The sequence below is a fragment of the Stenella coeruleoalba genome, assembly GCF_951394435.1.
Source record: "Stenella coeruleoalba genome assembly, chromosome: 1".
Taxonomy (NCBI): domain Eukaryota; kingdom Metazoa; phylum Chordata; class Mammalia; order Artiodactyla; family Delphinidae; genus Stenella; species Stenella coeruleoalba.
Window position 1 is genome coordinate 44,065,502 of NC_137169.1, and position 27,739 is coordinate 44,093,240.

Consider the following 27,739-nt stretch of genomic DNA (forward strand, 5'->3'; position numbering starts at 1 on the left):
AAATTTCAAACTCTGCTCTGTCTTGACAGCCCATGTGAAAGTTAGAGGATCTGCTTCGAGAGCACCGGGATTGTCTCCATTTCCCACCAGAGACACTCAAAGTGATTTCTGCATATAAGACTTCAGCCAGGTGAATTTAGCGTGTGCCTACAGCACTGGGCAGCCACAGAGCATGTGTGGGCCCTGGCTTGGCATTCCACAGAAGAGCCTATTTCTCTGGGGGGAGGGGGTGGGGCCGGCAGGGGGAAGTGGTGTGCCCTGTGGCTGGAGAATACCTTCCCCACAGGGCTGGGATGATTAAGATCTTCAAGGATTTAAGGTAGTAGGCACTCAGTAGGCACTCAGTGTGTGCTGGTTCTCATTGTCCTTCTAGAAGGTTGTCTTTAGTTCATGGGTATTCAAACCAGTAGAATCGTGCTCTTCTAGCTCCACTTGAATCTAGGCTCAAGGAGAATTGAGGAGAAGACATGAGATGCATCTCTGTGTTGGCTCCTGTCCAATCCTGTGAATCATACCAACTCATAAATTTAAGCTGGAATCTGAGGCCAAAGAAGGCAAAATATTTCCCTTTCCCCTTCTTGAGTTCTTGAGTTACTGATGTAATGGAAACAGTCCAGGGTTCAAATCCAGGCTCGGCAGTTGGCTGCTCAAGTTACGTGCCTGTCTCCATCATGGAAAGAACTTGGACTGTGGGGAGGAGTACACTTGGCCATTTTACCCAGTCACTTATCCTTTCTGAGGCTGTCTCCTTACCTGTGAACGGAGGCAACAGCAGTTCTTCTCTTACAGGGCTGTGAAGATTAGAGAGTAATGCATGTGGTACAATCAGGATCCGGTAGCAGAAACAGTGAAAGGTCTGGAGCCTTTACACCAGCTGTCCATTCATTCAGGGCCCTGGCAATTTAAGTTGAGCGAGTAGTCCCAAGTTTCAGTCACTTATCCTTTTCCCTCTCAGCGGGAGGGCAGCCAGGTAAGGTAGCTGGGGGTGCTCTGTCCACAGGCCAGAGCAGGTATCGGGGAGAGTCTTGTTAGGCCGTGGAGGTGCCAAGTACCACCTAAACCCAGCCTGACCGCATTCTACCACCAAAGACCCTGGCACCAAACGGTGTTGCTTCAGCTAGTAGTTAGTGCTCCTTGACTTGGAAACGTTTTCAGTTCCTGGGAGCAGTATGGTGCCGCAAGGGCTCACGGCTCACCCCCCTAGTCTTCCTGCGACTGGGATCCGCATGCACCCTACTCCCAGCGCAATTTATCGTCCTTCAAGGCTCAGCAGGCTGTGGGCCCAGGGCCGAGGTGGACGTGGAGGGAGCTTTCCGGGAAGGGGCCCAGCAGGGTCTTGGCTGGAGGCCCCGTTAGCCACGGCCCAGGACCCCTGGGTGGGAGAGTGAATGGAAAGGTACTCGCGCCTGGAGCGGTTGCAGAATCCTCTGTCGTGAGGAAGGAAGAGCTAAGAGGCACTTGGTGGAAGGGGCCCTCTCTCGGCCCTCCTTTCAGGTGCTGGGGCCTAGAGGGGGTCCAGTTCCACTTGGGAAGGCTGGGAACTAGGAAGTGTTGCGGGCTAGACACCCCGCCTTCCCCGTCTCCTGGAGCGGGGGGGGGGGTCCCGGGGGGGGGTCCCGGGGGGGTACGGCGGCCCCGCCAGGGCGGAGAGCGGGTGAGGGGTCCGTGCGGCGGCACTGCCTCCCCGGGAAGTGGGGCTCGGCCCAGTCCAACGCGGGGAGAGGCGGGCCCTCCCCTGCCCCCGCCTGCGGGGACCCTACGCCTGTGTCCGGGGGAGGCCGGCGTCCAGCAGATGCGCGCGGGGCGGGTGGGGTGGGGGGCGGGGGAGAGGCGGGGAGGAGAAAACCCACAACAAAACTTGCGTCGCCGAGCGCACGGCTGGACTTGAATGGAAGGAGTCCGCGCCAGCGGAGCGCAGCCGAGACTCGGGAGAGCGCGGTCGGCCGGCGGGGCGCGGCGCGGCGCGGGGGCGCAGCAGGTACCGGGCTCGGGCGGCCGGGTGGGCCGAGGGCCGGGGCCGAGCTGGGCAGCGGTCTCGGACTTCCCGCCTGGTGCGACGGCTCCAGCAGCTGGCCCGACGGGGCCCGCGCATCTCGCCCCATCAGTCGGAGCCCTACACGGAGGGCGCAGCCGGAGAGCTCTCCCTCGGGGGCGCGACCCCCCGCCATTCCCACCCCGCAGGGGCCTGTTTTCTCCCGCCAGAGGCTGGTCCCAGCCCCGGCCCCTCCTGCTGCGCACATCTGGAAAGAATCTGAGGGCGGATGGGGTGGGGGGTGGAGTGGAAGGACGCGGGCAGGCAACAGGGAATGTGGGGGGCAGGTGGAACCAGGGAGGGTCGAGGACCCCTGTACTTAGAGCCTGGGCGCTGAGTATGCCCGTGTCTTTCCACGTCAGCTCATCCCAGGTAGCCCACCCTTCGACCTCTTTACAGACAGAGAAACTGAGGCCTATAGAGGGACAGAGATCTGCCCCCAGGACGCGCGGACAGCCCGTGCGTCCCCCTCCCGACCTTCTCCTGGCTTGGCTCCCCGGCCCCGCGCCGCGCAATCGCTGAGCCAGAGCTCTCAGCTGGGGGCCTGGTATCAGTCTGTCTGTCTATCCGGCTGCCTCCCCGCTGGGACAGCGGGACTGAGCAGGGGGCAGGGGGGTGGCCGCGGAGCGTGGGGTCGAGGGCGAGGCCGGCGCGCCCCGGCGAAAGCAGCCAAAGCCCCCAGCCTGAAGGTCCTTGAACCGCCAGGCTGGCCTGGGCTGAGGATAAGATAGTGGCGTTAGAATACCTGATGCGCTGTCAGGTGGAAGAGGGGGCTTCAGCGAGCTCCTGGTGGCCCCCGGGGCCGGGGCCAAGGCTGGGGGTGGGAGGCAGCTGCAGCCTGAACTTCAGGAGAGGAGCAGACACAAGCGTGCGTGCGTGTGGCACTGACCGTCCCGATCCGGTCCGGGAGGCGCAGAAGGATACGCACCAGGCGCTTGCAGGGCGTCATGGAACGTCGGAGGGTCACGCAACCTGAGCGTCTGCTCTACGACTTAGGGCTGGCTGGGGAAGGTGAAGGTGTGGTCGACTCAGCTACATAAGGCACCACGGGAGCTCCTGGGTGGTCATGTCCCCTTTTAGGGCCCGGGGCCCAGCCGATTCTAAACTAGAGTGCAAGTTAAGAAATGTCAGATTCACATGAATGCTTTCATGAAATCTTGTGGGAGCATACTTTGTCCCTTCTAACTGAATCTTGGGACAGGGGTGACTAATGGAGGCACCTTTAGGCCTGGTAGAGTCCTACATAAGAGCTCCAACCATGATCTGCTTACAACCCTTGATAGCTCCCTATCATCAACCCGTTAGCAGAGTGCCTGATGCCCTTGGAGACTTGGACCTCGATTTCCTGTTACCCTTCCTTAAACATACCCCCCTCTTTGCCCTCCCCATACTGTGCCTTTGCTCATGCCCTGTCCTCTGCCCTGAGTGCCTTTCCTCCCCTTTGTCCACCTGGAGAACTCCTCCTCAGTCTTCAAGACTGGCTCTGAGCAGGAGTCAGAAGACACAAATTCTAATCCTGGCCTTGCCTTTAAAATACTAATCAGTAAACTGAGGGAATCAGACCAGATAATAATGCTGTAGCTCTTTCCAACCCTGCCTTCCACAAATACATTCCTTCATTCAGCAAACATTTCCTGAGCACCTGCTCCTTGCCTGGGGAGTCAGGGAAGGCTCAGCTGAGCCCCGAAGGGTGCTGTGGGAGCATCAAGGAACTCCCTAACCCAGCCAAGGGGGCAGGAGCAGCTGCCCAGGGCAGGAACGTGTGAGTAGGAGCTTGCTGGAGATGGGCAGCAGTGGGAGCCTCTTTGTGCTTTAGTTTCCTCATCTGCAAAATAGGAAGACTAACTCTTGGCCTTGGGATTTCTGTTACAGTCAATAAGAAGCAGCTGTTCAGGGCCCAGCACAGAGCAGGTAGTCAGCAAATCTTTACTGAACTTGAGTGGAGAAGGAAGGTGGTGCTGGGGTTTGAGGATCTACCTCCTGATTTGGATCTCCCTTCCCCTTCCTTCTTCTAGTCCTGCCTTAATCCCCCACTTAAGCAGTTCAGGACCTTAAGGTTTGGTTCCCTGGGGTGAGTGGGTGGGTGGGGGACAGCGGGTCCCAGGTACTTCCTCAGTAACAGTAACCCCAAGTATGTTGCGCTTGCTGGGTGCCAGCATGAGCTGGGCACGTCGTTTCATTGACGCCTCACGAGGAGCTCTCGTCTCCATTGCCCAGACCAGTAAACAGAGGCTCAGAGCAGTGAAGTGATTGTCCAGGCTCACACAGCAGTCAGGACTGGAACAACTCACCACAGACGGAGCTGCCCTCCTCGCCCAGCATTTGCTGTCGCTCACCAGGGGGATTCCTCACTCTGGGGACTTCCAGAGACTAGGAAGGCTCTCTCCTCTGTTCTTCCACACCCAGCTCCAACATGGCTAGGCACAAAGAAGGGGCTTTGGGGGCTTATCTTGCTCCACATTCTTAGAGAAACAAAAAAAATTGAGACTCAGATGGGTCAGTGATGTCGCCAAAGTCACACAGTAAACTAGGTGATGGAGCTGGAGTTGCCCAGGATCCCAACATCCTGAGGGTGGCTGGCCAAGCTAGGAGGAGGGGGACGTGGCACTGGGGCCACCACTCTCCAAGCCCTGTCTGTTCTTCCTCTCTCTCCCTTGAATCCACCTCCTTCTCTCCATCCCTGCAGCCCAGCACCTCCCTCTGCCCAGACCAGGCTTATTATCTGTTGCCTGCACCACGGCACAGCCTCTGAGAGCTCCCCACTGGTCCCTCCATAAACCTGCCTATGCCACACTCCAGCTCTTCAATGGCTCCTCATTTCTCCTAAGATAAGGGTCAGTTTTCCTAACCTGGCTTTCAAGTTCTTTCTTGGCTTGGACTGTGGCCCCTGCCCACTTGCATCTCTCCCAGTCCCCACACCACACCAGACACTCTAGTGAGCTTTGTAGAGGTAACATGGGCTCTCTTGCCCCAGGGCCTTTGCACATGCTGACCCCCTTGCTTGTATCACCCTTTTCCTTTTGCCTAATATTCATCCTTCGTGGCTAAATAAAGCATCACGTTTTCTTGGACGTCTTCTTGGCATCGGGCAGACTTAGGCATCGGGCACACCTAGGCCTTCTCTGGGTCCCTATGGGCGCTAGATTCCCTCTATCACACCTCTGATGACACTGGGATTATAATACTTAATTTACACATAATGTCTAGACCACCGCTGACCATTAGAAATATAATGTGAACCACAAATGCAAGCCACAAGTGTGGAATGTAAAATTTTCTAGAAGCCACGTTAAAAAAGTAAAATGAAACAGGCAAAACTTTAATGATTTAACTCAAAATATCCAAAATATTATGTAATCACTATAAAAATAAATGAGATATTTTATAAGATATCGTTAATATTAATGAGATGTTTTACTTTTTTGTACTAAGTGTGTGAAATCCACGTACACTACCTTTTATACTTATAGCACCTTTCAGTTTAGAGTAGCCGCATTTCAAGTGCTCGGTAGCTACACGTGGCCACCACATCGAGCAGTGCAGGTGTGAGCTTTTTAAGGATAGTAGACATACCTGAGTCGTCTGTCTGGGTCCTTGGTGCCCAGCTGTGCTTGGCCCAGGGAAGGGCCTCATGGCTTTGTGGTTAAGACTGAGGCTGGGAGCTCAGCCTTGCCACTTAACAGCTGTGTTACATTGGCCAATCCCACTGGGCCTCGGCTCCTCATCTATAAAGTGGTGAGGATAACATTTTCAATATGGTTCATGATGTTAATATAAATTAAATGTTTTTACAGATACAGTTTAGAGATCTTTATAGATATGAAACTGAAGGTGAGTGTACAGGGTATGTGGGGAGGATCCTCCTCCTTGGCCTCCTGCCCTGATTGAATCTGGGGCCTGGGCCTGTGCCCATACTCCGCCTCCCGGAGTCTGGATCTGCAGTGGGGTCAGGCAGGCAGGCAGGCAGGGTGGGGAGACTCTGGTCTAATGCTGGTGGCGCCAGGGACTGAAGGCTGTGGACCTAGCTGGGGGGTTATAACGTGCCCTGGGAATGCTGGTCTGTAGACTGGCCAAGGATTTATGGCGCATTTGGTCAGGGCACGGAGCAGCAGGGGTGTCGTAGGGCAGGCAGGGCCGGGCTGCAGCATGCATCGCTCACTGCTGCCGATGGAGCCTGGGAGCTGTGTGTGCTGGGCTCCCTGGTGCTCTGCTGGGCCAGTGGCTGGGGCCCAAGTCTGCTTCTGGACCTGCCTGTAGGGTCAAGCAATCCAGGCTGCCAGCCCTCTTCTCTCTCCTCACAGCTTTCTTTCTGGGGCCTCGTGCACCTTGGGGCCCCTTTTACAGGGCTCACCCAGTCTGGTGGGCAGTGGTTATTGTACTGGGGTCTGCTGCCTCCTGACAACAAAGGGCAGGGGCCTTGTGTACTTTACCTGTATCTTCCATGCCCAGCACAGGGCTGGGGGCAGATGGGGCCTCACCTTCGAGAGCTGGCTGAGCCAACGAGTAAGGCAATGCAGTATCTGAAATACCACAGCAGTCACAGGGCAGCAGGAATTCACAGGAGGCTAGGAGGAGGAGGGCCACATCTGGGAGGAGGTGGGCCTGGGACTGGACCGGAAAAGCGCAGTCAGGAGCTACACGGGAAAGGGAAGAAGCAGGGGGTTCTGAAGTGGAGAGTGGTGTAGCTGGGATGTGAACAGTGCCCATGGATCAGATATTAGTGGTAGAGCTAACTAGCAGAGAGCTAACATCTATTGAGCACTTACTGTGTGCAGTACGTGCATCCCACTGACTCTCCCAGTATCCCCAGTAGGACAGCTCTGGGGCCACCCAATGGACGGGTGAGGAAGCTGAGGTTTAGAGGGTGGCAAAACTTGCCCAAAGTCACACGGCTGATAAGAGCCAGAGCTGAGCTCGAAGCCCCGGCTCTCTGCCTCCAGAGCCTGCTTTCTTAACCAGACATCAGTGTCATCACCAAGCTCCCAGGGTGCCCAACCCTCCCAGGCCCAGCATCTCGTCAGACCCTTCTAACCACTCTGGGTTGTGATCCCTGCTGTAATGGTGGGGAGAGAGGCTCAGCCTGCGGCAGGTGCCCCCGGCCTGGATGCTTGTCTTGTACCTGCGTTCACAATCACTGCAGCAGCGATAGCAGCGCCTCATCACCTAACGGGTGCTAGGTGCTATCTTGCTGACTCCTCCCTGGAGCTCTGAGGTTAGATATATAATCTGCATTGTCAGATGAGGAAACTGAGGCTCAGCAAGGTCAGAGCCACTAAGTGATAGAGGGGGACGTGAACTGGGGTGTGTATGACTCCAGAGTCAGTGTACCTGAGCTACCACCTGTTACAACTTACCACACCCCAGACGTGTTTTCTAAGTGAGTCCCTGTAAAGAGAGCTCCAGGGACCAGCCCAGAGCCAAGCCACACCCATGGCTGCCTGGAGGATGAAACCCCAGCATCTTCCTCAATGACCTGAGGCCATCCCTATACCCCCTCTCCCTGCTGTCCCAAGGGAACATGCAGGGGAGTGGTCTTTTGCAGGTGGCAGTGCTCACGTGAGCAAAGCTGGCCTTGGTGAGGGGAGCTGAGGGTCTAAGCAGGAACAGGACTTGGGGGGCTCTGAGGGCAGCAGCAGCTCCATTCACTAATGACTACTCTGTGCCTGGCACACAGAGACAGAAAGTGGCTCACAGCCCTGTGTGGGAGAAAGACAACATCGCATATTCAAAACCCAACCGAACTCATGCAAAGCCCTGGGGCAGCAAAGTGATGCAGAGCCCTGGGACATCTCAGAGTTATCTCAGGGGATCTAACACTGGAGTTGGTTCTTGGAGAAGTTGCTGACTGCACAGGAGAGGGGGAGGGTGTTCTAGGCAGAAGGAACGCACATGCGAAGGCCTGGAGGGAGGAGCTACTCTTACTAAACAGACCTGTGTAAGCGGGGCAGGTGAGGGGGGGAATTGGAAGAGAGGCAGGGCCACGTCCTGAAGATCCTAGAATGGCAAGCTGAGGAGCTGGGACACACCCTGCTGGTGCTGGCCCACCATGGCCTGTGGCTGCTGGAGGAGGGACAGGGCCTCAGCACTGCCTGTGCCAGGGCAGCGAGAGCTCAGCAAAGTCCAGGCCAAGCCCTGCAAGTCACAGTTCTTCCTGGGCCTCAGCTTTCCTTTCTGTGAAATGGGGGTACAGATTCCTTGAGGCCAGGCCCGGTGAGGGTTGTGGGAGGCTTTGCAGACCTGCCTAAGGACAGGGCTTCACTTCACCCCGACCCCTTCAGAGGGCAGCCCTGAGGGGGTGGGTGGGAGGGGAGGGCGGCAGCCAGCAGATCAGATGCATGCTGAGGACAGGGTCCAGAGTGGGCTCTGCCTTGTGGCCTTGAGGGCCCCATTATGACTTTCGTGGGCCCTGGTCCCCTGCCTGCTCTACCTGACAGGTTAGGTCAGCCCTGGCGCCCAGGTGGGTCTGACTTGACCCCTCCCGCAGGCACCATGGCCCGGAGCGGGGCGCTGCTGCTCCTGCTGCTGTTGCCGCTGCAGCTGCAGCTGGGACCGGGGCTCGCCGTGAGGGCCCCTGTGTTTGGCCGAAGTGGAGCCCCCAGCCTGAGCCCTGAAGAGAATGAATTCGTGGAGGAGGAGCCGGTGCTGGTCCTCAGCCCTGAGGAGCCGGGGCGCGGCCCGCCCACCATCGACTGCCCCCGAGACTGTGCCTGCTCCCAGGAGGGGGTCGTGGACTGCGGCGGCATCGACCTGCGCGAGTTCCCGGGGGACCTGCCTGAGCACACCAACCACCTGTCCCTGCAGGTGAGGCCGGCGCCGCGCCAGCGGTCACCAGGGCCCGCCCCCCCACACGGTGACTCCCGCCCCAGAACCACCCGCGCCGCAGCCCCATCCCCCGACGCAGGGCAGGTCAGACTCGAGGAGGCTGGCTCCACCCCGGGCCGTGCCCCCCTAGCCCCCGGCCCGCGTCCCAGGCACAGAGCAGTGACCTCATGACCTGCTTTGTCCCACGGGAGGAGTCTGGGCTGAGGCCCTGTCAGCAGAGTCAGGCCCTGAGAACAGACACAGACCTGCCCGGCAGCTGACCCACTGGACAGACAGTCAGGGCACCTCAGACTCCATTACAGGCCAGGAAAGTGAGAGCAAAGCAGACCCCCCTGGAGCGCCCTGGGGGCTCAGGGTACAGAGTGCTCTCCCCAGCTGAGGCACAGGCTGGATTTTAGAACCTCAGGAATTGGGACACGGCATTCCAGATGGGGACTCTGGGAGCGCTGGTGCGCCCATGACACCCTCGTGCAGCCCAGCAGCCCTGGGGGAGAGGGAGGGTCTGTCGCACCCATTTCCAGAGACCAGGCCCAGTGAAGGAAAGTGACCGGCCCACGGTCATGTAGCCTTGTGGGTTCTGGGCTGGCCAGTGGTGGGAGCCCAAGACCAGGGTAGCCTGTGAGGGAAAGGGACGAGCTGAGGGCAGCACTTATTGTTGCTTCATTCATCGAATAGCTCCTGTGTACCTGCTGTATGCTTCTGCTCCTATGTGGGGTGCTGGGCATGTAGGGGGGTCTCGGACATGCTCTGCCCTTGAGGCTCTCACAGTCTGTGAGGGAGGCAGAGACCTAAACAGGTAGAGATAACAAATAGAGATAGAAGGACTAATGCTGTGAGGCCAGGGCGGCTCCTCCTAATCCAGCCCCCTGATCCAACCCAGGAAGGCTTCTGGAGGAGGTGGTACCTGACCCAGGTTTTAAAGCATCTCAAGGGAAGTGGGGTCTACAGGGTGTAGAAAGGGAACTAAAAGTGGTTTCTGGCTTGGGGGAGGGGAGAATGGGCTGGGACGCCTGTCACTAAGTGGGAGCATGCAGGGAGCAGGTGTGCAGGGTAGACCACATTCCAAGTTTGAACTGCCTGTGGATGCCCGTGTGCGTGTGCGCGGGACTCCTAGAAGGGGGACCCACACCTCTGTTGTTACTGCTGAGCCTGCAATGCCCACATCTGGGCCTGCTATAGAGCCAGTCCCCAGGGTTTGTCCACCACGGTGCAGAATCCCAAGGGAAGCGCCCAACACAGGGACTGGCTCCTGGGACTCTGGCTGAGGGTGGGTGCAGGCCTCTAATGGGGCGGCACCCCCTCATGCTGCCTCCTCACCACCCCCATCCCCCTACTCCCCAGAACAACCAGCTGGAGAAGATCTACCCCAGGGAGCTCTCCCGGCTGAATCGGCTGGAGACTCTGAACCTCCAGAACAACCGCCTGACTTCCCGAGGTGAGGGGTCACCCAGAGCTGGGCACCAGGACCCCAGGCAGGGAACTGGGGGCCTATGGGGAAAGCCTCGCCCTGCAGACCCTGGCATATCCGAAAGAGCAGGCCTAGGCTGGGCCGGCACTGGGGCCCCATGGCAGGGGCTCCCTGTGGTTGATTGCCTAACAGCCGCCACTGGGTGTTTCTGAGACCCAGGCGTCCGATCCGGGGGGAGGCTTCAGAGCAGCTCAGACTCCAGGGCCTGAAGAGTCACAGACTCCTCAGTTCACAGAAGGCCTTTAGGATCAAAGAGTGTAGAGTCCTCAAATTTTAAAAAGTTATTTTTCTGATGATGAAAATAGTTTCTGATTATAGTAGAAAATTTGGAAATATAGAAAATAAAATGGAATAGAAAAAACCCACTCATAATTCTGCCACTTGGAGTTTAGTCACTATTGACATGTTGGTATATTTCTTTCCATTTTAAGAAAAAGCATAATTTATATACCATAAGGTTTACCCGAATTAAATGTACAATTTGATGAGTTTTAGTAAGTTTATATGTTGTACAACCATCAGCAGAATTCAGTCCAGTCCTTTTTCTTTGTGTTTTTAAATTCATAGCTGGTCTGATAGTATGGATATTAGAACTATTAGAACTGCTTTGTTTCATTTAGCAATTAGCTCAGCCGCAAATTTCATGTTGCTAAAAGCTCTCCGTGGCTATTACTTTACACGGGGTATTCTGTGGAGGGATGCTGCACAGTTTATGTAACTGTTCCCTCTAGTTAGATACTTGGGTGAGTCCCAGCATCTGAGGGTCTGGGAGCCCAGAACCGAGTGTCAGAGGCCGACTTCAGGACTGGAGAAGGGCCAGCCTGGCCGGGCTCCCAGTGACAGCCCAGTTCTGACACTGCATCTGCCAGATGGGGCAGGGGAGGGCCAGGTGGGGTGGAAGCTCAGAGGCCACAGCCCTGCCCTGCCCTGCTGTGGGGCTGGGTATGAAGAGGACCCTTCTGGGGCTGCCCCCAGGGAAGCACTCCTTCCTGGCATGTCCTCTGCCCTGTGTCCTGACCTTACGGGGGCCCATTCCCACCCAGGCTGCCCTGAGTAGGTGAAGGATCAGTCATTTCTCAGTGGACACTTCCCATCTGCTCTTCTCAGCAGATGGGAAGTGTCTCAGGGTCCCTGAGAGCCAGGGGAAGGAAAAGGGGCTGGGAAGGGGTCAGAGCCACACCTGCCCCAGGGAGTACCTCCCTGTCCTGGCAAGTGGGGTGCGTGCGGGGGCGGTCAGTGCTCACGTGCTCCCCTGTAGCATCTCCTTCATCCAGGGCTCTGACCGATGCCTGTCCTTTGAAGGGCTCCCGGAAGAGGCATTTGAGCATCTGATCAACCTCAATTACCTGTACCTGGCCAATAACAAGGTGAGGGGCCTGCAGCAGGGCAGGGTGTCGGGGGCTAAGCTCAGGGAACTTTCACCAGGGCCTCTTCTGGGCTGGCTGCTGGGTTCCTGTTGCTGCTCAGACATGGCCCAGACCCAGGGCTTCAGAGCGGTCAGATAATGGCAGAGGCTGAGACCTACATCGGCGTAGTGGGGTGAGAGCTCATCCCCATGGGGAGGGAGCGCTGGAGGGCTTCCTGGAGGAGATGGCATTTGAAGGGCCATGAAGGGTAATAGGATTTCAGCCAGAGGCCTCAAGGGGGAGGGCATCACAGTAGAAGGGACGGCATGAGTGAAGACATAAAGGCACTCAACCTCAAGATATTTGGCCTGCCCCAGGGTCTGTCCTGGCCCCCTCTCTCTGAACACTCAAGGAGACTGTCTCTCCTCCCTGGTCTGTAACACCCATCTACATCATGGCCACGTCCAGAGGCAGTCTCCAGCCTTTCCCCTACTCCCACTTGAGACTCAAAGGTCCACCTGCCTCCTCAGCATCTCCTCCAGATGTTTAATAGAAGTAGAACTGGTGCTTCCTGCCACAACCCCCAAACCCCAGTCCTCCCATTGTCTCCCCACCTCTGGAAAGGGCATCTCCAACTACCTGCAACACCACTGGTCAGAGCCACAAATCCAGGAGTGCTTCGCTCACGCACGTGTGGTCCCACTGCAGGCCCTCAGCTCCCCCCACCCACCAGCCCAGGACCGCCATCCCGCAGCGGGACACAGACGTGGAGCCCCTGCCTCCTCGTTTGCTGCCCCTTCTCCTCAGAGCAGCCAGAGGGGCTTTACAAAATCGTGCCTCACTTCTACTTCTCCATCTCCCCTCCCCACTTAAAACCCTCCTGTGGCTTCACCCTTGGCCCAGGAAGAAACCCACACGTCTCCCCAAGGCCCGCAGATCTGTGTGGTCTGGGCCCACCTGCCTCTCTTATCTCCCCACTGGCCCCGTCACACTCCGCATCACCCCCAGGCCTGGCAGACCCCACACACAAGGCCTCTGCTCACTGCCCCTGCTGTGTGGGGGCTCTCCCCGCAGACAGCATTTAGGGTGCTGTCATGCCTTAAGTGTTACCTGTTCTCCAAGCAACCAACCCAGTCGTTCTCTGTCATCAGTCTGTTTGAATTCCCTGCAGAGCCGTGATCACTCTCAGATACTTTTATTCCTGTTCATTCACTAGGATGTAAGCTTTGGTAGTGGAGGTGGAAGCAGGTATCTCTGTATCTTGTTCCCTAGGACATGTCCAGTGCCTTGAACTGTGCCTGGAGTATTGCAGACTCAGGGACTACTATTGAATGAATGAAGGGTAGACACTATGATCTGGGTCTGGGGAAGTGTGGGTGCTCACTGTGGCTGCACAGAGGGCCAGTGTCGGGGGGCAATGAGGGGAGAGACCAGGAGAACAGGCAGAGCAGGGGACAGGCTGGAGAGCTTGGAGTGCCAAGCTCAGGACTATGGGGAACAGATTTTGTGTTACTGGGGATTTTAGAAAGATGGCTCTGGTTGCAGGGAGGAGACGAATTGAGGGGGCTCAGATGAGCAGCAGGTAGTGTAACTCAGCGGCAGCCTCTGACCTGCCACTGGTCCTTGTACCCAACTCTTCCCTTTCCAGCTGACCTTGGCACCCCGGTTCCTGCCAAATGCCCTGATCAGTGTGGACTTTGCTGCCAACTATCTCACCAAGATCTACGGGCTCACCTTTGGCCAGAAGCCAAACTTGAGGTCAGAGGTCAGAGGGGGGCCCTGGGCTTAGGCTGGAGAAAAGGGAGGAGCTGAGGCAGAGGCTGCCAGCCCTGAGTAGGGCCCAGGGGCCCAGACAGGCCCTGGAGGAGGGGCACGCTGTGCAGAGCAGGCATGATGCCCCATGCTCAGGGCTGCGGTGACAGACGCCCTGGGCTGCAAGGGCACAGGATCTGGAAGACTGACCCCTAAAAGATGAGAAGGAATCAGTACAGAAGGCGAGGACAGAGGGTGATATCTGGGGAATTGCGGGGAGCCAAGTGAGGGTGTTTCCCTCCTTCCCCAGCCCCCGGGGGAAGGGAGCATCTTTCAACAGGCAGAGCCATCCCTCGCTGAGAACTGCTTTGGGAGGAGTGAGGGCCCCCAGCACAGGTGTGTGAGCAGTGCAGGGTGGTGTTGGGGAGGGAAGGTGCTGACGACCTCCGGTGCCACTCTGTCCCTGAATCTGTCACCTCGATTCTCTCCATTCCCTGGAGGAGCCAGAGTTGCTGTGCATGGCCCCTTCCCACAGAGGAGAAGGCTGAGGCCCAAGAGAGGCCACGCAGCAAGAATGAGCTATATCGCCTGCGGATTTCTCTTGTTCCTTATCTTCTCTCCTTGTAGCATGGTGGCTCCGTGAGGGCAGGGGCTTGTTGGTTCTGTCCACTGCTATATCTTTAGGATCTAGAACAGTCTTGTCACCTGGAGGCACTCATTGTATATTTGCTGGATGAATTGAGGGGTCACCTCCTCTGAGCCAGGATCCTGTGCTGGGCACAAGGGACAAAGAGGTGATAAGGATAGGACCGTTCTCACGAAGTCCACAGAACTCAGAGACAGCTGTGTAAAGCCGACACGCAGGGACTCCAGGGCTGCAACACTAGGGGAACAACTGAGAACCTTGAAGGATATAGAGGAGCAGGAACTTGGGGTCAGGAAATCTTGTTTCTTCCACTAACTTGTGGGGTGGGTCCTTGGTCCCCTCGGCTATGTAGGGGGGACTGGATTTGGCGGGGTCTGGGGTTCTTGAGATGGGAGGAGGGTGCCCTGGGCCCCAGGCCCAAACTGAGCAAGGTCTGGAGCCTCACCAGGTGAGATGGTGCCGGGGCTGGGAGGCCTGGGTGGGTGAGCACCTGTGCCTCACGCCCTAGGTCTGTGTACCTGCACAACAACAAGCTGGCGGACGCTGGGCTGCCGGACAACATGTTTAATGGCTCCAGCAACGTGGAGATCCTCATCCTGTCCAGCAACTTCCTGCGCCACGTGCCCAAGCACCTGCCACCTGCCCTCTACAAGCTGCACCTCAAGGTGGGAGGGAGAGGGCAGGGAGGAGCACTGCCACAGCAGGGACCCACAGCAGGGGAGGAGCCCGGTCCCACATGGGCACAGCGGTAAGGCCGTGGGGCCTTGAGCGCGTGCCGGCGGGCACAGCGTCTGCAGAGGAGAAACAAGCAGAAGCCCGGGCACCTGGCTGTCAGCCCCACATGGAGTACTTTAGGCCTGGGCCCCTCCCCGTGGCTCCGCCAGAGCCCGCTCCACACCTCATCCCGAGGCTCTGCCCTTGCCCCTTGGCCATCCCTCATGCTCCCCTCCCTACCGTCCCACCTCTCAGAACAACAGGCTGGAGAAGATCCCACCAGGGGCCTTCAGTGAGCTGAGCAACCTGCGTGAGCTGTACCTGCAGAACAACTACCTGACTGATGAGGGCCTGGACAACGAGACCTTCTGGTGAGCCCCTACCTGGGCCCTCAGTGTGAGCTCGGCACCCAGGAAGCCCTTCCCAGGGCTCACATGGCCAGGCCCTTGCCCACCTGCCCCTGGCCAGTTTCCACAGAGAAGGAACTTTGAGACTTTTGCCTTTACTGACATTTCTGTCCCCAAGAATAATGGTATGTAAGGCCTGCCAAAATTCTAGTAAGGCAAGGAAGTGTTTGCAGAGGCTGTCTTCTTCGTACAAAATAGAAACTCAGACATTCTTGTTGAAGGCAAATCTATTTTCAGTTTTTAGGGCCCGGGTAGCCTAAAAGGACAAAAGGCGTTAGTAAAACAATTAGTTTTCAAATAAACTCTTATGTGTCAGAAACCATGCTAGATCCTTCCTATACCAATATATCATGGAATCAAACCAGTGAGAGCCTCGGAGACGATTGAGGTCCCCCAGTCAGCTAGCGGCGGAGCTGGGATGGGTTAGAGGCAGGTCCCCCGCCACCTCCCTTGGGAATAATGTTGGAAACAAGTGCCATGTGGGCTCCTGCCCACTGGCCTGATCCCCCGCCTCCCTCCAGGAAGCTCTCCAGCCTGGAGTACCTGGATCTGTCCAGCAACAACCTGTCGCGGGTCCCGGCAGGGCTGCCGCGCAGCCTGGTGCTGCTGCACCTGGAGAAGAACGCCATCCGGAGCGTGGACGCAGACGTGCTGACCCCCATCCGCAGTCTCGAGTACCTGCTGCTGCACAGCAACCAGCTGCGCGCGCAGGGCATCCACCCGCGGGCCTTCCAGGGCCTCAAACGGCTGCACACGGTGCACCTGTACAACAACGCGCTGGAGCGCGTGCCCAGCGGCCTGCCCCGCCGCGTGCGCACCCTCATGATCCTGCACAACCAGATCACCGGCATCGGCCGCGATGACTTTGCCACCACCTACTTCCTGGAGGAGCTCAACCTCAGCTACAACCGCATCACCAGCCCGCAGGTGCACCGCGATGCCTTCCGCAAGCTGCGCCTGCTGCGCTCCCTGGACCTATCAGGCAACCGGCTGCGCACGCTGCCGCCCGGGCTGCCGCGCAACGTGCACGTGCTGAAGATCAAGCGCAATGAGCTGGCCGCCCTGGCGCGCGGGGCGCTGGCCGGCATGGCCCAGCTGCGGGAGCTCTACCTCACGGGCAACCGGCTGCGCAGCCGGGCCCTGGCCCCCCGTGCCTGGGCCGACCTCGCTGGTCTGCAGGTGAGGGGGCGGGGCGAGGCGGGGGCAGGGCCGTGCCCATGTGGGGGGCTACTGGTCTGGCTGCCCTGAGCCCACCCATCTGCTGGGCCCAGATGAGGGGTGGGCGGGATGGCTGGGCCGTGAGGGAGGTACCTGCTGGGCAGTCTGGGCCTTAGGGTAGGGGGTCTGGGCCATACCCAGGGTATGGCGGGCTCGCGGTACAGGAGCGCAGGGTAGAGCTCAGCGGGCATGGCTAGGCAGAGCTCACCACCTGCAGGGACAAGCTTGAGGAGCCCTGTGGGGATAAGGGGAGGTCATGGCTGCAGGTGCGGGGGGCACTGGGCATTGTTCAGGAGGACTGGGGGGCAGGGACAGTTCAGGTGGCATGGGAGAGTGGAGCTCACCTCCCTGTGGGCAAAGGATAGGTGCCTAGAGAAGGCTGGGCTTGGGGCAGGGGAGGACGGCAGGCCCGTGAGGGGTGCTGACCTCACCAGTCTGCAGAGTCTAGGGGGGTGTACTTGAGGCTTCTGGGACTGGTCAGTGAGTGTGGCTCCCGTGGCCAGAGCTGAGACAGGAGGGCTATCTGGCCACGTGAACTGAGCCTCCTTGGTTACAAGTGAAACCTGCCGACCCAATGAGGGGCGGAAAGGGAACTTCATTAGAGAAACCTGGGAGGCTCTGCTGCCTTACCAGGCCCCTCTCTCCCAGATGTCCTCAGGCCTTCTTTTCCCTTTTCCTCAGGGCTCTGCTCAGATATCAGCTCCTTGGGAGGTCTTCCTTCACCACCTGCCACCTTCCTCTGCTTTGATTTTCTTCATAACCCTCATCCCTTCCGACAACAGATCATCTGTTTGCTTGTTTGTTGTCTGCTCTTCCTGCTAGAACAAGGGGCGGGCATTTTAGTCTGTTGTGTTTCCTGCTGGACCAGGGCCCTCGTTGTGATAGGTGCATAGTACATGCTTGTGTGGGGAGCTGTCAGCGTGGGGATGTCTGAGGGGAGTACAGGGGAGAGGCTCTGAGAGTGGGAGGCTGGGAGGTGGGGCAGAACCCTGACGGTGGAGTTGGGGGTTGGCAGCTGGCCCTGCAGGAGCAGCTGGGGTCTCTCCCAACCCAGACAGCCCGCCGAGTGCCAGACACCAGGATCCAACCACCTGTGCCGGTCTCTCTTGGGTTTTCTTAAGGGGCCCAAACCCCATTATCCTCTCTTCCACATTTGCTCCTTCTGCTGCATTTTCTAACTCGCTGAAGTGGGTAACATCCACCCAGGTGTCCACGGGAAACGTGGATGCTGCCCTGACACCCCCTTTGCACGCTGTCTGCCCTCCAACACCCATTGTCACTAAACCCTGCCAACTCTACCATCACATCTCCCCATCTCTCCACTTCTCTCCATCCCTACTGCTCATACCACTAAGTCAAGCCTTCCCCATTTCTTTCCTGGACCCCAGCTTCCTAGGAGCGCTCCACTCCTAGATTCCACATGCAGTCAGAGGGTATCTTGAAAAAAACACGCTCACCTTACACTCCCTCCCAGGACCCTTCTGTGTCTCCCCGCTGCCTTTAGAACCCAGACCAGCACCCTTGCCACAGCCTTCAAGGCCTAGTCTGCCCCAGCTCCCAGCCTAGCATCTCAGTTTCCCAGGTGCACTGGGCTTTGTTCATCCTGTCACCTCTGCTGGAAGCACCTTCTCCACCCTGGTGGCACCTACTCATTCATTCATTCCACAAGCCTGTACCGAGCCTCACTATGTGCAGACACAGCTCTAGAACTGAGGACCCAGAGGGAAATAAAACAGACCCAGGGTCACTACCCTCCTAGAGCTTATAATATACCTAGGACTCAGCTAAAGTGTCACCTCCTCCAGGAAGCCACTGGTGATAGGCTGGTTAGATGCCTGCCCAGGTGAGTCCAGTCGGGGATGGGGTGTCTTGTGGAGGGGGTTCTTCCTCTCACTGTTGGATCTTTCTACAAGCGGCTGCTCTTGTTGCTTCAGAGCCCCCACCTGTGCTGGCTGCCGTCTATTCCCTCGACCCGAGGCTGGATCGGGCCCCTCCCCCAGGCTCCCCCATCACAGCCCAGTTCCACTGCTGCTATTGTCAGATTGTTGTGTCCATCTCCCCTGCCAGCCTGGCTTCCTGAGCACGGAGGCAGCGTCTCAGTGGATTCCATGCCCCCAGTGCCCATGGGCAGGCACTGAGGATGTTTGGAATGAATGAGGAAGTGCTGGAACCATGTGGAAGGAACCCAGTGGGGAGCAGGGAGCCCTGCTGGGTAGGGGAGGTGACAAGGAGGCTCCCTCAGGTGACTGAAGCGAGTGCTCTCCCCTGGCCCTGAGCCCCAGCCTGTCAGGGTGAGGAGGGAGCTTCGAGATGATGGAAGCCCACCTGTGGCTGCACAGGTGTGTGTCGGGGCAAGGGTGCTGACAGCCCAAGGGGCAGGCAGTGAGTCGGGCCCGGGCACGTCCGGGTCTCCTGCCTGCTGCAGGTGCGTCCTTCTCCCTGGGAAAACTACCCCATTTTCCTGGCCACCTGCTTGCTGGACTCTAGGCCTGTGGTGACTCTGAGACTGACCAGCCTGGGGCCTGGCTGCCATGCCAGAGTCACTGTGGGCTTTGAACCCTTGCCCCTGGCCCCTGTCCACATGGCCCTGAGATCCACGAATGAGCAGCCCCATCTCCACCCTCATCTGACACCACTGAGGTGAGATTTAAAGATGGGAGGACCCCTAGCCCTTGCCCTTCTGGGGTCTTTAGTCTGATGGTGGTGACAGGTGTGTTAAGGAGGGAGGACTTTGACACCTAGACATCTTGGCCGTGAATTCCTGTGGGAAGGCAGAAGGAGCGGAGTAGGATGTACATCAATTAGAACAAGGGTTCGGAGTCAGGTGCACCGGCCTCCGGCCCGTACAGGCTGTATGGCCTGGGATAGATCTCTGACCCTCTCTAAGCCTCTGTTTCCCCATCTGGAAATGGGGATAATTATAGACCCCACCTCACAGGGTTATGAGATTTAGATAGGCTCTGGGGTTGGTGGGAGCTTGGCATGCTGTTAAGTGCTTTGGCTCCCCTGCTCGCCCCTGCAGCTGCTCGACATCGCCGGGAATCAGCTCACGGATATCCCCGAGAGGCTCCCCAAGTCGCTCGAGTACCTGTACCTGCAGAACAACAAGATTAGTACTGTGCCTGCCAATGCCTTTGACTCTACTCCCAACCTCAAAGGGATCTTTCTCAGGTAGGAGGTCCTCCGGGGCCCTGCACGTGCCCCTCTGGGGACTGGCCCGGCTCCAGCAGGGTAGTCAGGTCACATGGGAACCACTTGCAGGTAGGGGTCAGTATTTGAAGCCTAGCTTTCCTGCTGACCAGCTGTGTGACCCTGGGTACATCACAGAACCCCACTGAGCCCCTGCTTCCTCAGCGCTCAAGGGTGGGGACAGTCCTGGCCAGGCCTGGTGAGGTTCATAGGTTTGTGAAAGGGCTTTGGAAGATTTAAAAAGCAGAGCATGTGGGTGTTATTGATGTTCCTGTGGCAGGAGGGGACCACAGAAAGCATCTTCCCAATTTACAGCTGGGAAGGCTGAAGCCCAGAGAGCACAGGTGACCACTGTGTCCACAGATGTCCAGGCTGGGCCTGGGCCTCAGATCCAGGACAGCAGATGTTCAGGTCCTCACTGGGTTCTGGGGGTTTCAGATGATTCAGGGGACCCAGCTACGCAAGGAGCTTCCATACAGCAGAGCCAGGGTGGTGCTTCCCACCATCCCCATCCCCCAAGTCAGAGAGGAGCCAGACCAGAGCAAGGCAGTATGTGCCCTCCAGGGGGCTTTGTGGCCAGAAGGCCAGGCTGGGTGACGTCGGGGTGCAGTGTGACCTGTGCCTCTCGACTCCTGCAGGAGACCGAGGTGCAGAGAGTTGAGGGGGCCTGAGATCAGAGCCCAGCCTCCCCCTTCCCAAACCTAAGTGTGTCCCTGGCCCAGCTTGGCCCTGGCCTTGTCTGTGTGCCCCTCCACACCCGGCACCAAGGCGACTCCAGGCTGGCAGCGCAGGAGCCTCAGGCCTAGAGGTTAATGCCAAAGGGCAGGCAGAGAGGAGGTGTCTGTGTCTGCCCCCCCAAGTCATAGTGAGAGCACATATGGGGGAGGCCTTCCCTCCGCTGCTCTGGGTCACCCCTCCCCCCAGCAGCAGCCACACTGAAGAGCTTGAGCTCCCCGTGACACCTGCGCTCCTGCGCCTCCTTTTGTGTTTGCCGCGCGTCTTCCCGGAGGGCCCGTCCCCCGTGCTCCACTTCTGGGCTGGGTCGGTGTGGGCGCGGTCAGGCCCCGGCACTGACCCCACGTGGGTGGCCTGCACAGGTTTAACAAGCTGGCCGTGGGCTCTGTGGTGGAAAGTGCCTTCCGGAGGCTGAAGCACCTGCAGGTCTTGGACATAGAAGGCAACCATGAGTATGGTGACGTTTCCAAGGACCGGGGCCGGTTGGAAGAGAAAGAGCAGGAGGAGGACGAGGAAAGGTGGTAGTGACAGGGTAACCACACCTGACATAGGTAGGTGGTCCGTGCGGGGTGCGCTAACCTGCTTCACCAGATTCCTGGCCCTGACCCCAGTCTAGGTCTTTCTGTCCTTTCCTCACCCTCTGTCCCCTGCTTCATCGTTCATTTTGCAAATCTGTTAGAGCACTTGGTGTGCTCAGGCCCTGAGTGAGAGGTCGGGTATGACAGTGCACCTGTGGGAGGCCGGCCGGAGCTGGGGGCCTCCATGCAGGGCGATGCATCCCTGATGGGACCCGCACAGGGGCTGGGATGGCGGGAGCAGGGAATGAATGTGGGGCCCCGGGAGGAGGCTACTGCTGGTTCCAAGCCAGAGATGCTGGGGGCAGACGGTAAGGATGCAGACAAGCACCTGGGCCTGAAAAGAGTCTGGGGTGCACACTTGAGGAGCCCAAGTAGTCCTGCTGCACATGGGGTGAGGGAGAAGACAAGATACCAGTTCTAGCTTGGAATTCCAGGTGAACGATAGTACTGGGAGGAGCAGGTTTGGGGGGGGAGTGATGAGTTTGGAGGGCGCTGGAGGGGCTGCCCAGGGTGGGCTGGACATGTGGGTCTGGGGCTCAGGAGTGAGGTCTGGGCTGGAGATAGGGGTCCAGGCATCGTCAGCCTTGAAACAGTCACTGAAGCCACAGGAGGCTGGGGGAGCTTGCCTTGAGGGGGTGAGAGAGAGAGAGAGAGAGAGAGAGAGAGAGAGAGCGAGCATGGCCAGCCGGAGGGGAATGGGTGGAAGGAGCTGGGACAGAGCACCGGGGCACCGAGACAGGAGGAATGCAGGCAGCCCAGGACAAAGCGTGATTACACACGCATGCAACACAAACACCTGCACGTGCACACAGCACACCAACCCACATGTACACATGCTCACACCCACGTCTAAGCATGTACACACATGTTTAGCACAAAGCACACACTCAAACACACACCACACGTGCACACACAGACATGTATATACTCCATCGCACATTCACAGATGCAGGACAGGTGCACCATTGCGTGCACGTGTGTGCATGCGAGTACATGCGCACATGCCTCCCCAGGCACACGTGCCCTTGTGTGCACACGTGCACACACACATACGTGTGCATGCCCATTATGCCTCCATGCACAGGCTTCTCTGGAAGTAGAGGGAATCAGCCGTGCTTCTGACAGACTGATGGAGCCGAGCATGGCCACAGACTCACCGGATTTATCCACAAGGAGGTCACCATGACCTTGTGGGGAGCGGCTTCAGGGGCAAAGAGGGTGGAGAAAGCAGCTGGAAAGGAGAGGGTCCAGGGCGTGTAGACACTGCTAAGAAGTTTGACTGTGAAGAGATGAAAGAGGGTGGTGGTGGGAAAGGGGGCGTGAAGTTCAGGCAGGGCTCTGTTCATGTTAAGCCTTTTTTAAGGGATAGAGCTGGCTTGAGGGCTGATGGGGAGGGGCAGTGTGGAGGGGGGATTTAAAAATGTAAGAGAAGAGAGCTGGGTGTAGCCACCCCTGTGGAAACAGGAGGAAGGACTGGCTTGGGCAGGAGGGTCAGTGCTCCTTTCACTGTGGCGTGAGGACAGACGACCGAGTGGCTGCAGTTACACGCAGACTAGTGGCTTGGTAGCCGGACATGAAGTCACACCTGCCTGATGCACACCTCTCTGTGCAGCAGGAGGTGCTCAGCAGATGGGGGTGTGTGTGGAGACGATGACCAGTTGGATCCCTCCATGGCTGGGGGTTTTGGCCAGGTGTGTGGGACAGGAGGGCAAGGAACAAGGGAACTGAGGGTACTGGCAAGAGAATGGCTGCCTCGCAGAGGCTGGGGGTCAGGCTGGGAAGGGAAGAGGGTGCGGACAGGAGGGGTTGGTCTCCTGGGGGGGATGTTGGAGAGTGGGCACAGTGGTGGCGAGTAGCCAGGAGGAGAGGTGTGGTCAGGAGGGAGAGTCAGAGTGAGCCTAGCTGGGAGTCCTGGGGCCAGGGTGTGGCCATGGGAGGAGGGCACGGGGCCACCGTTCAGAAGCTGAATTGAAGTGGGGCCTGGGTCAGAGAGAGGCCTGAGGGGGGTTGAGGATACCGTGGGTGGATGACAGAGGGAGGTGGGGAAAGGAGTCCAGAGGACAGAGAGAGCAGTGTGCTGGGCTGGCTATCCAAGCGTGGAGGGCAGGCCCAGAGGCAGTGCTCGGCAGTCATCTTGCTTGACTCCTGGGGCCCTGGGCCATGAAGCAGGAGCCCCTTCTCTCCACACATTGTCCTCAGGCAGAGCCAGGGGTCAGCGACTGGGGTGACTGGCCATTCAGTGAGGACGCTGTGGCCCTCACGAGGGGTACCCTGGGTCCTGGGGTGGAGGAGATCTGCCCCCTCTAGAGGACATTGGCCGCGGTCAGGTGTGCTGAGCGGGACCCTAGGAGAGGCCCTGGGAAAGGCCAGAGAGATCCGAAGTCCCTCCAGTCCACACCAGGCCCCCCAGGAGCACCTCCTAGTGGGTGACCCGCTGGCTCTGGACCCCCGGGGCACCTCCCCCTCAGGCCTGCAGTTGCCTGACCCTCCCAGAGCCCCCAGCTCTAATCTACCTGTCCCAGGCTGGTCGTGGTTGGCGGGTCTGCCCTGGCCTCCCCTGACTGTCCCGCGTGTTCTGCAGGATGACGGACCGCTGGAGCCTATCTGCAGCACGTGCCTGAGCCTTGTGCATCCCCACTCTGCCTCGCTCACGGACACACCCAGCGCAGCACCTGCCGGGTCCCCGCTCCACACACAGGCTGGACCCAGTCTCCCACACCCACCCCTTCCTGCAGCTCATCCGCAGCCAGACACATGCAGACACCACACCCACACACACCACACAGCCGCACATCATCCTCCAATGTCCCACTCTCGCCCCACACCCAACACCGCCATCACTCCCTGAGTCCTGCAGACTCGATGAAGGGTCTGACCTGCCCCGGCACTCATGGGTGCCTGTTCCCTGCCCTGTGGACACACGTACATACACACACATACACGAGTCACATGCAAACAGCCCTCCCTGGCCTATGCCGCCGAGAGCTCTTGGCCCAGCCAGAAATGGCCAGAGCAGCTTGCTGTCTGACTGTCTGCCCGTCCGTCTGTCCCTTGCGGAAGACACAGAGTTACCTCCATCCTCTCTGCGGCCAGGTGCCTGCACCCTCTGGAATTCACAAAAGCTGGCTTTTGTTCCTTTCCCTCCATCTGGGGACAGGAACCTTCAGGACTGCTGCCCTGGCCCGCCCACCCGTCTCCCCACCACTGGGGCCGTCACTCCCCGCCAGGCCCTGGCCGGCTGCAGGCGCGTCTTTGATGGACCAGCCCCCCTGAGGCCAGAGGGAAGGTCAGGGGCCGCTAGGGCCCTTGGGCTGGAACTAGGCGGAGGCCACGGGGCTGGGCACAGCAAGAGCGAAGGGCCCAGCTGCACCGATGAGAGAACTTTTTTATTCTTTGGGCCTGAGGGGAGTTCTGGGTGCCTTTGGTTTTTTTTATTCTTTTTTAAGGAAAAAAAAAATGATAAAAACTTCAAAGCAGATTTTTCTTGTTACAGAAAAACTAATATAAAAGCATTACCCCAGTCTGGCAGCCTGTGGCCGTGTCTCTGTGTGCTTCCTGCCAGGTGCTGGGCTCATGCCTGGCCGGGTGGGCAGGATCCAAGCACCTCAGCACCTCTGGACCAGCAGGAGTCAGTGCAGAGTTCAGTTCTCGGGGCCCACAAAGCAATCACACAGGCAGAGGTCCAGGGACGCGGGGCTTAGTGGCAGGTAAGGCGGCCTGGAGGCAGGTGCAGCCCCTCAGCGGGGTGGAGGTCAGCAGGTTGGGACCACCACACTCGGCCGTGAGCTCACTCTGCACTCCCAGGGTCTGAGCATCCAAGCAAAGGGCTTGCCGGCTTCAGGCTGCGCAGGGCTCCTGTGCACTGAGTGGGCATTCCTGATGGCTCTGTCCCATAGAGGATGCTGGAGTGGGAAAGGGGCTGGAGGAAGGTCTGGGGGCTGGAGGCAGGTCTGGGGGCTGGGGCTCTGGTCTCTGCAGACCTGCCCAGGGAAGAGGTTGCAGACATGCCCAGTGCACCACCACCGCCAGCAGGGCCAGAGCTGGATCAGAAGGCCGTACCCGGCTTAGAGCAAAGAAGAACCCCTGACGGGCAGAGCTGCCCCACAGTGGATGAGATGCCCAGCAAGTAGTGGCCCCTCACGACTGCAGGTGTGTAAGCATGCTCCTGTCAAGCCCAGTAAAGAGCAGGTTCCTGCCTCGTGTGGAGCGGATACCATTGCTCGAAGGGCCTTAGAGATGTGACACAGGGAGGGGGCCAATAAGCCAGGCCACACCATGTGGGGAGTTAGGATAGCTTGACGTCTGACCTCTCCTAGGTGATTGGGCCTTAAGGAAGGAAAGACGCTCCCATGGTGGATACTACAGCCCTCAGCCCTGCAGTGGGAGGGGGAGCCGGGGGCCCTTCCTGGGCTCCTCAGACTATGGCCCTGGGAGGAGGATGGAAGTAGTTCAGGAGTGGGGGCTGGGAGGCAGGTACCCTCCTGATTCTCGGAGTGACCCTGGAAGGGCCCTCCCCTCCCCCAGCTTCAGTGTCTCCAGGGCTCCACAGTGCAAGACCCTGGGGCTGCATCTTCTCCCCAGAGTACATCCAGAGCAGGCCGTGTGGCCAGGGCTCTTCTGTGTCCCCTGCGAGCCTCCTGGAGGCACCGTGGGGCTGAGGAGAACGACGGAGGGAGAGTCCGGAAACTTCTTGGGCACATCCCCTCCTTAAAGCAAAGCATTCACTGAAAGGAGCCAGGCTGGCTGAGGAAATGTGTTTCTTTTGTGATGACCGACCTCAGGGCCCTGCCTGCAGAGCAGAGCCCAGGCTGTGGGCAGAGTGGTCTGTCCACACTGCGGCTGTCCAGACAGGCCCCTGGGCAGCCTGGTTTGCACTCTACCTCCTGCATGTGACGGCCCAGGCAGGCCTGTCCCCACTCCAGCCACCAGGATGGGCTCATTTGCACGCTGGCGGCCCAGGCAGGCCTGTCCACACGCTAGCGGCCCAGGCAGAGCTGTCTACACTTCAGCTACACGGACAAGGCTGTTGACATTCTAGCTTCCTGGACAGCCCTGTCTGTCCTCTGGCTGCCCAGACAGGCCAGTCTGCTCTTTGACTGCCTGTATTAACTCAATAAAGAAATGCTGGCCAGAGTATGGTCGCTAGGCCCACAAGGTTGAAAAAGAAAATACCTTTATTTAGTCATCACTGAATTTGCAAACACCGAAGGGAATAGAAAACCTAACTCCACTTCATCACACGGGCTTTGGGGGAGTGCTGACCCCAGGGCCACATGGGTAGCTTGACTAAAGCATCCCAGGTGAGTCTGCCTCCCCAGTCCCGGCCAGCCCACCTGTTCAGTGGGAGGCTAGCCCTGGTGTTTCTAAGGGCCCTGTGGCTCTGATGAAGACATCCTCGTCTCCACATTGGGTGAGCTTTGTGAGAGATGACTGGTAGGACAGGAGACAGGATGGGCCCCCATACACACAGGTCACGTGGCACACGGAAGGCAGCGGTCTTGGCCTTAGGCTGGGCCCATCCTTGGGGAGAGCAGTTTGTTTGAGACCACGTGTTACGGGGCAGGGTGGGGGCTGGCCTGGGCTGGGACACAGCTGGGGCAGAACCAGGACATTGCTATGTCTTCATAAATTGAAAGCAGTGGTGGCTTTGGGGCTCCTGGGAAGGGGTGGAGCCTCTCTCTTGGCATCTGGCCTTGCAGGCAACCCTATCCTCCAGGAGGGAGGGACCGAGGCTTGAAAGCCTTGAACTAGAGTCCTGGCCCTGACATTATTTGCTCTGAGACCTGGGGCAACTGTTTTCAGCCCTCAGAGCCTCAACTCTGTGTTCCAGAAAGTGGGGACCGTACCCCTGCCTGCCGCCCTCACAGGTCAACACGATGGAAATGGTACAGGCGGGGCTTGGGCTACGCCTGCCTGTAACGCTCCAGCCGGGGCTCCCACGTGCAGTCTTTCCCCTTTCTGAAACTCCACTTTCCGTCCAGTGGATCTCATTCCGGACTCTCAAGGTGGGGGGAAGGTAGTGTGAGCCTGGTCCTGTGCTCAGGAAGGTCGTGAGTTGAGATTCTGCCCTTGGCCCCTGATCACGGAGGCCTCCCCCAGCCCCTACAGCTCCGCAGGCTCAGACGTTGGTCTCAAGCTCACTGATCTCAATGGTGCAGTGGTCCAGGCTGGCGGCAGCCGGCTCCTCATCCTGCTCTACCTGGATGGGGACGTGGTGGGGACAGGTGGGGCCCAGGGTCAGCTCTGAGGCCTCAGCCACGCTCTTCACACAGCCGTTCTGCTGGGTCGCCACGATCTCCTGGAGGCTCACTGGGCTGGTCTCGCAGGGCGGCAGTTTCTGGTGAGGGGAAACAGGTCTTGGCAGCAGCAGGCAAGACTGGGGTTAGGCAGTAGGGAGGACTGAAGGAGCAAAGGGCTGGGAACAACCCGACTGGGTTTCCTACAGACGTGCTGGGGGATCTTGATAGGTCACAGGGACTCTCTGGGCTCCAGTTCCTGCCTTCTCCTGGGACTGTCTTAGTAGAGGAGGGCACCTGGCCCACGGGGTCCAGTGCGGGAATGGGCGGCTCCCCTGCCTGGCCTCAGCGTCCTCCCCATGGAGTGGGGCAGCCTGCTACACGTGGTTACTGAAGGAGCCCCAGCAGACGTGTGAACGCTGGCATTGCTGTGGGCACTACCCCCTGAGGGCACTGACTGTGTTCACCACTGCTGCTCCTGTGTCTGGATCAGTGCTGGCCACAGTGGGTGCTCGGCAATTTGCTGTTAGAGGAATCTGTCACCCGGGTGCCCACGATGAGAACAAGGCATGGAGGAATCAGGTGAGGGCTGCCCA

General features: G+C 58.6%; 2 protein-coding genes across 4 annotated transcripts in view; one reads left to right on the top strand and one right to left on the bottom strand.

Moving 5' to 3' along the window:
• The first annotated feature begins 1,873 nt into the window (after positions 1 to 1,873).
• Positions 1,874 to 24,422, top strand: PODN (podocan). 2 transcript variants are annotated; one of them, XM_079941350.1, is made up of 11 exons: positions 1,874 to 1,978; positions 8,517 to 8,833; positions 10,196 to 10,289; positions 11,625 to 11,689; positions 13,317 to 13,426; positions 14,575 to 14,731; positions 15,036 to 15,151; positions 15,709 to 16,366; positions 19,428 to 19,576; positions 20,692 to 20,880; positions 23,489 to 24,422. In XM_079941350.1, exons 2-10 carry the CDS (start codon positions 8,522 to 8,524, stop codon positions 20,852 to 20,854), a joined length of 1,824 nt encoding a protein of 607 aa, XP_079797476.1. In that variant the 5' UTR covers positions 1,874 to 1,978; positions 8,517 to 8,521; the 3' UTR covers positions 20,855 to 20,880; positions 23,489 to 24,422. The 2 variants fall into 2 exon arrangements, with proteins under 2 accessions (XP_079797476.1, XP_079797477.1); XM_079941351.1 differs by lacking the exon at positions 10,196 to 10,289 and having other exon boundaries at positions 11,597 to 11,689.
• Positions 24,423 to 26,704: 2,282 nt separating this feature from the next.
• Positions 26,705 to 27,739, bottom strand: part of SLC1A7 (solute carrier family 1 member 7) — a gene marked incomplete at its 5' end in the record, with an annotated part of 46,737 nt that continues 45,702 nt past the window's right edge. Inside the window, one exon of one of the 2 annotated variants that reach the window (XM_079927675.1) lies at positions 26,705 to 27,244. In XM_079927675.1, the coding sequence (XP_079783801.1) occupies positions 27,026 to 27,244 (219 nt within the window). In that variant the 3' untranslated portion in view covers positions 26,705 to 27,025. Of the gene's footprint in view, positions 27,264 to 27,739 lie in introns of both variants that reach the window. The other variant, XM_079927676.1, reaches the window with a different exon arrangement.

Bases quoted from the DNA above. Each gene is read 5' to 3' on its own strand.
- PODN (XM_079941350.1), top strand. From the start codon at position 8,522: ATGGCCCGGAGCGGGGCGCTGCTGCTCCTGCTGCTGTTGCCGCTGCAG. The intron at 14,732-15,035 runs GTGGGAGGGAGA...CCCACCTCTCAG, and splicing joins TCTACAAGCTGCACCTCAAG to AACAACAGGCTGGAGAAGAT. The intron at 15,152-15,708 runs GTGAGCCCCTAC...GCCTCCCTCCAG, and splicing joins CTGGACAACGAGACCTTCTG to GAAGCTCTCCAGCCTGGAGT.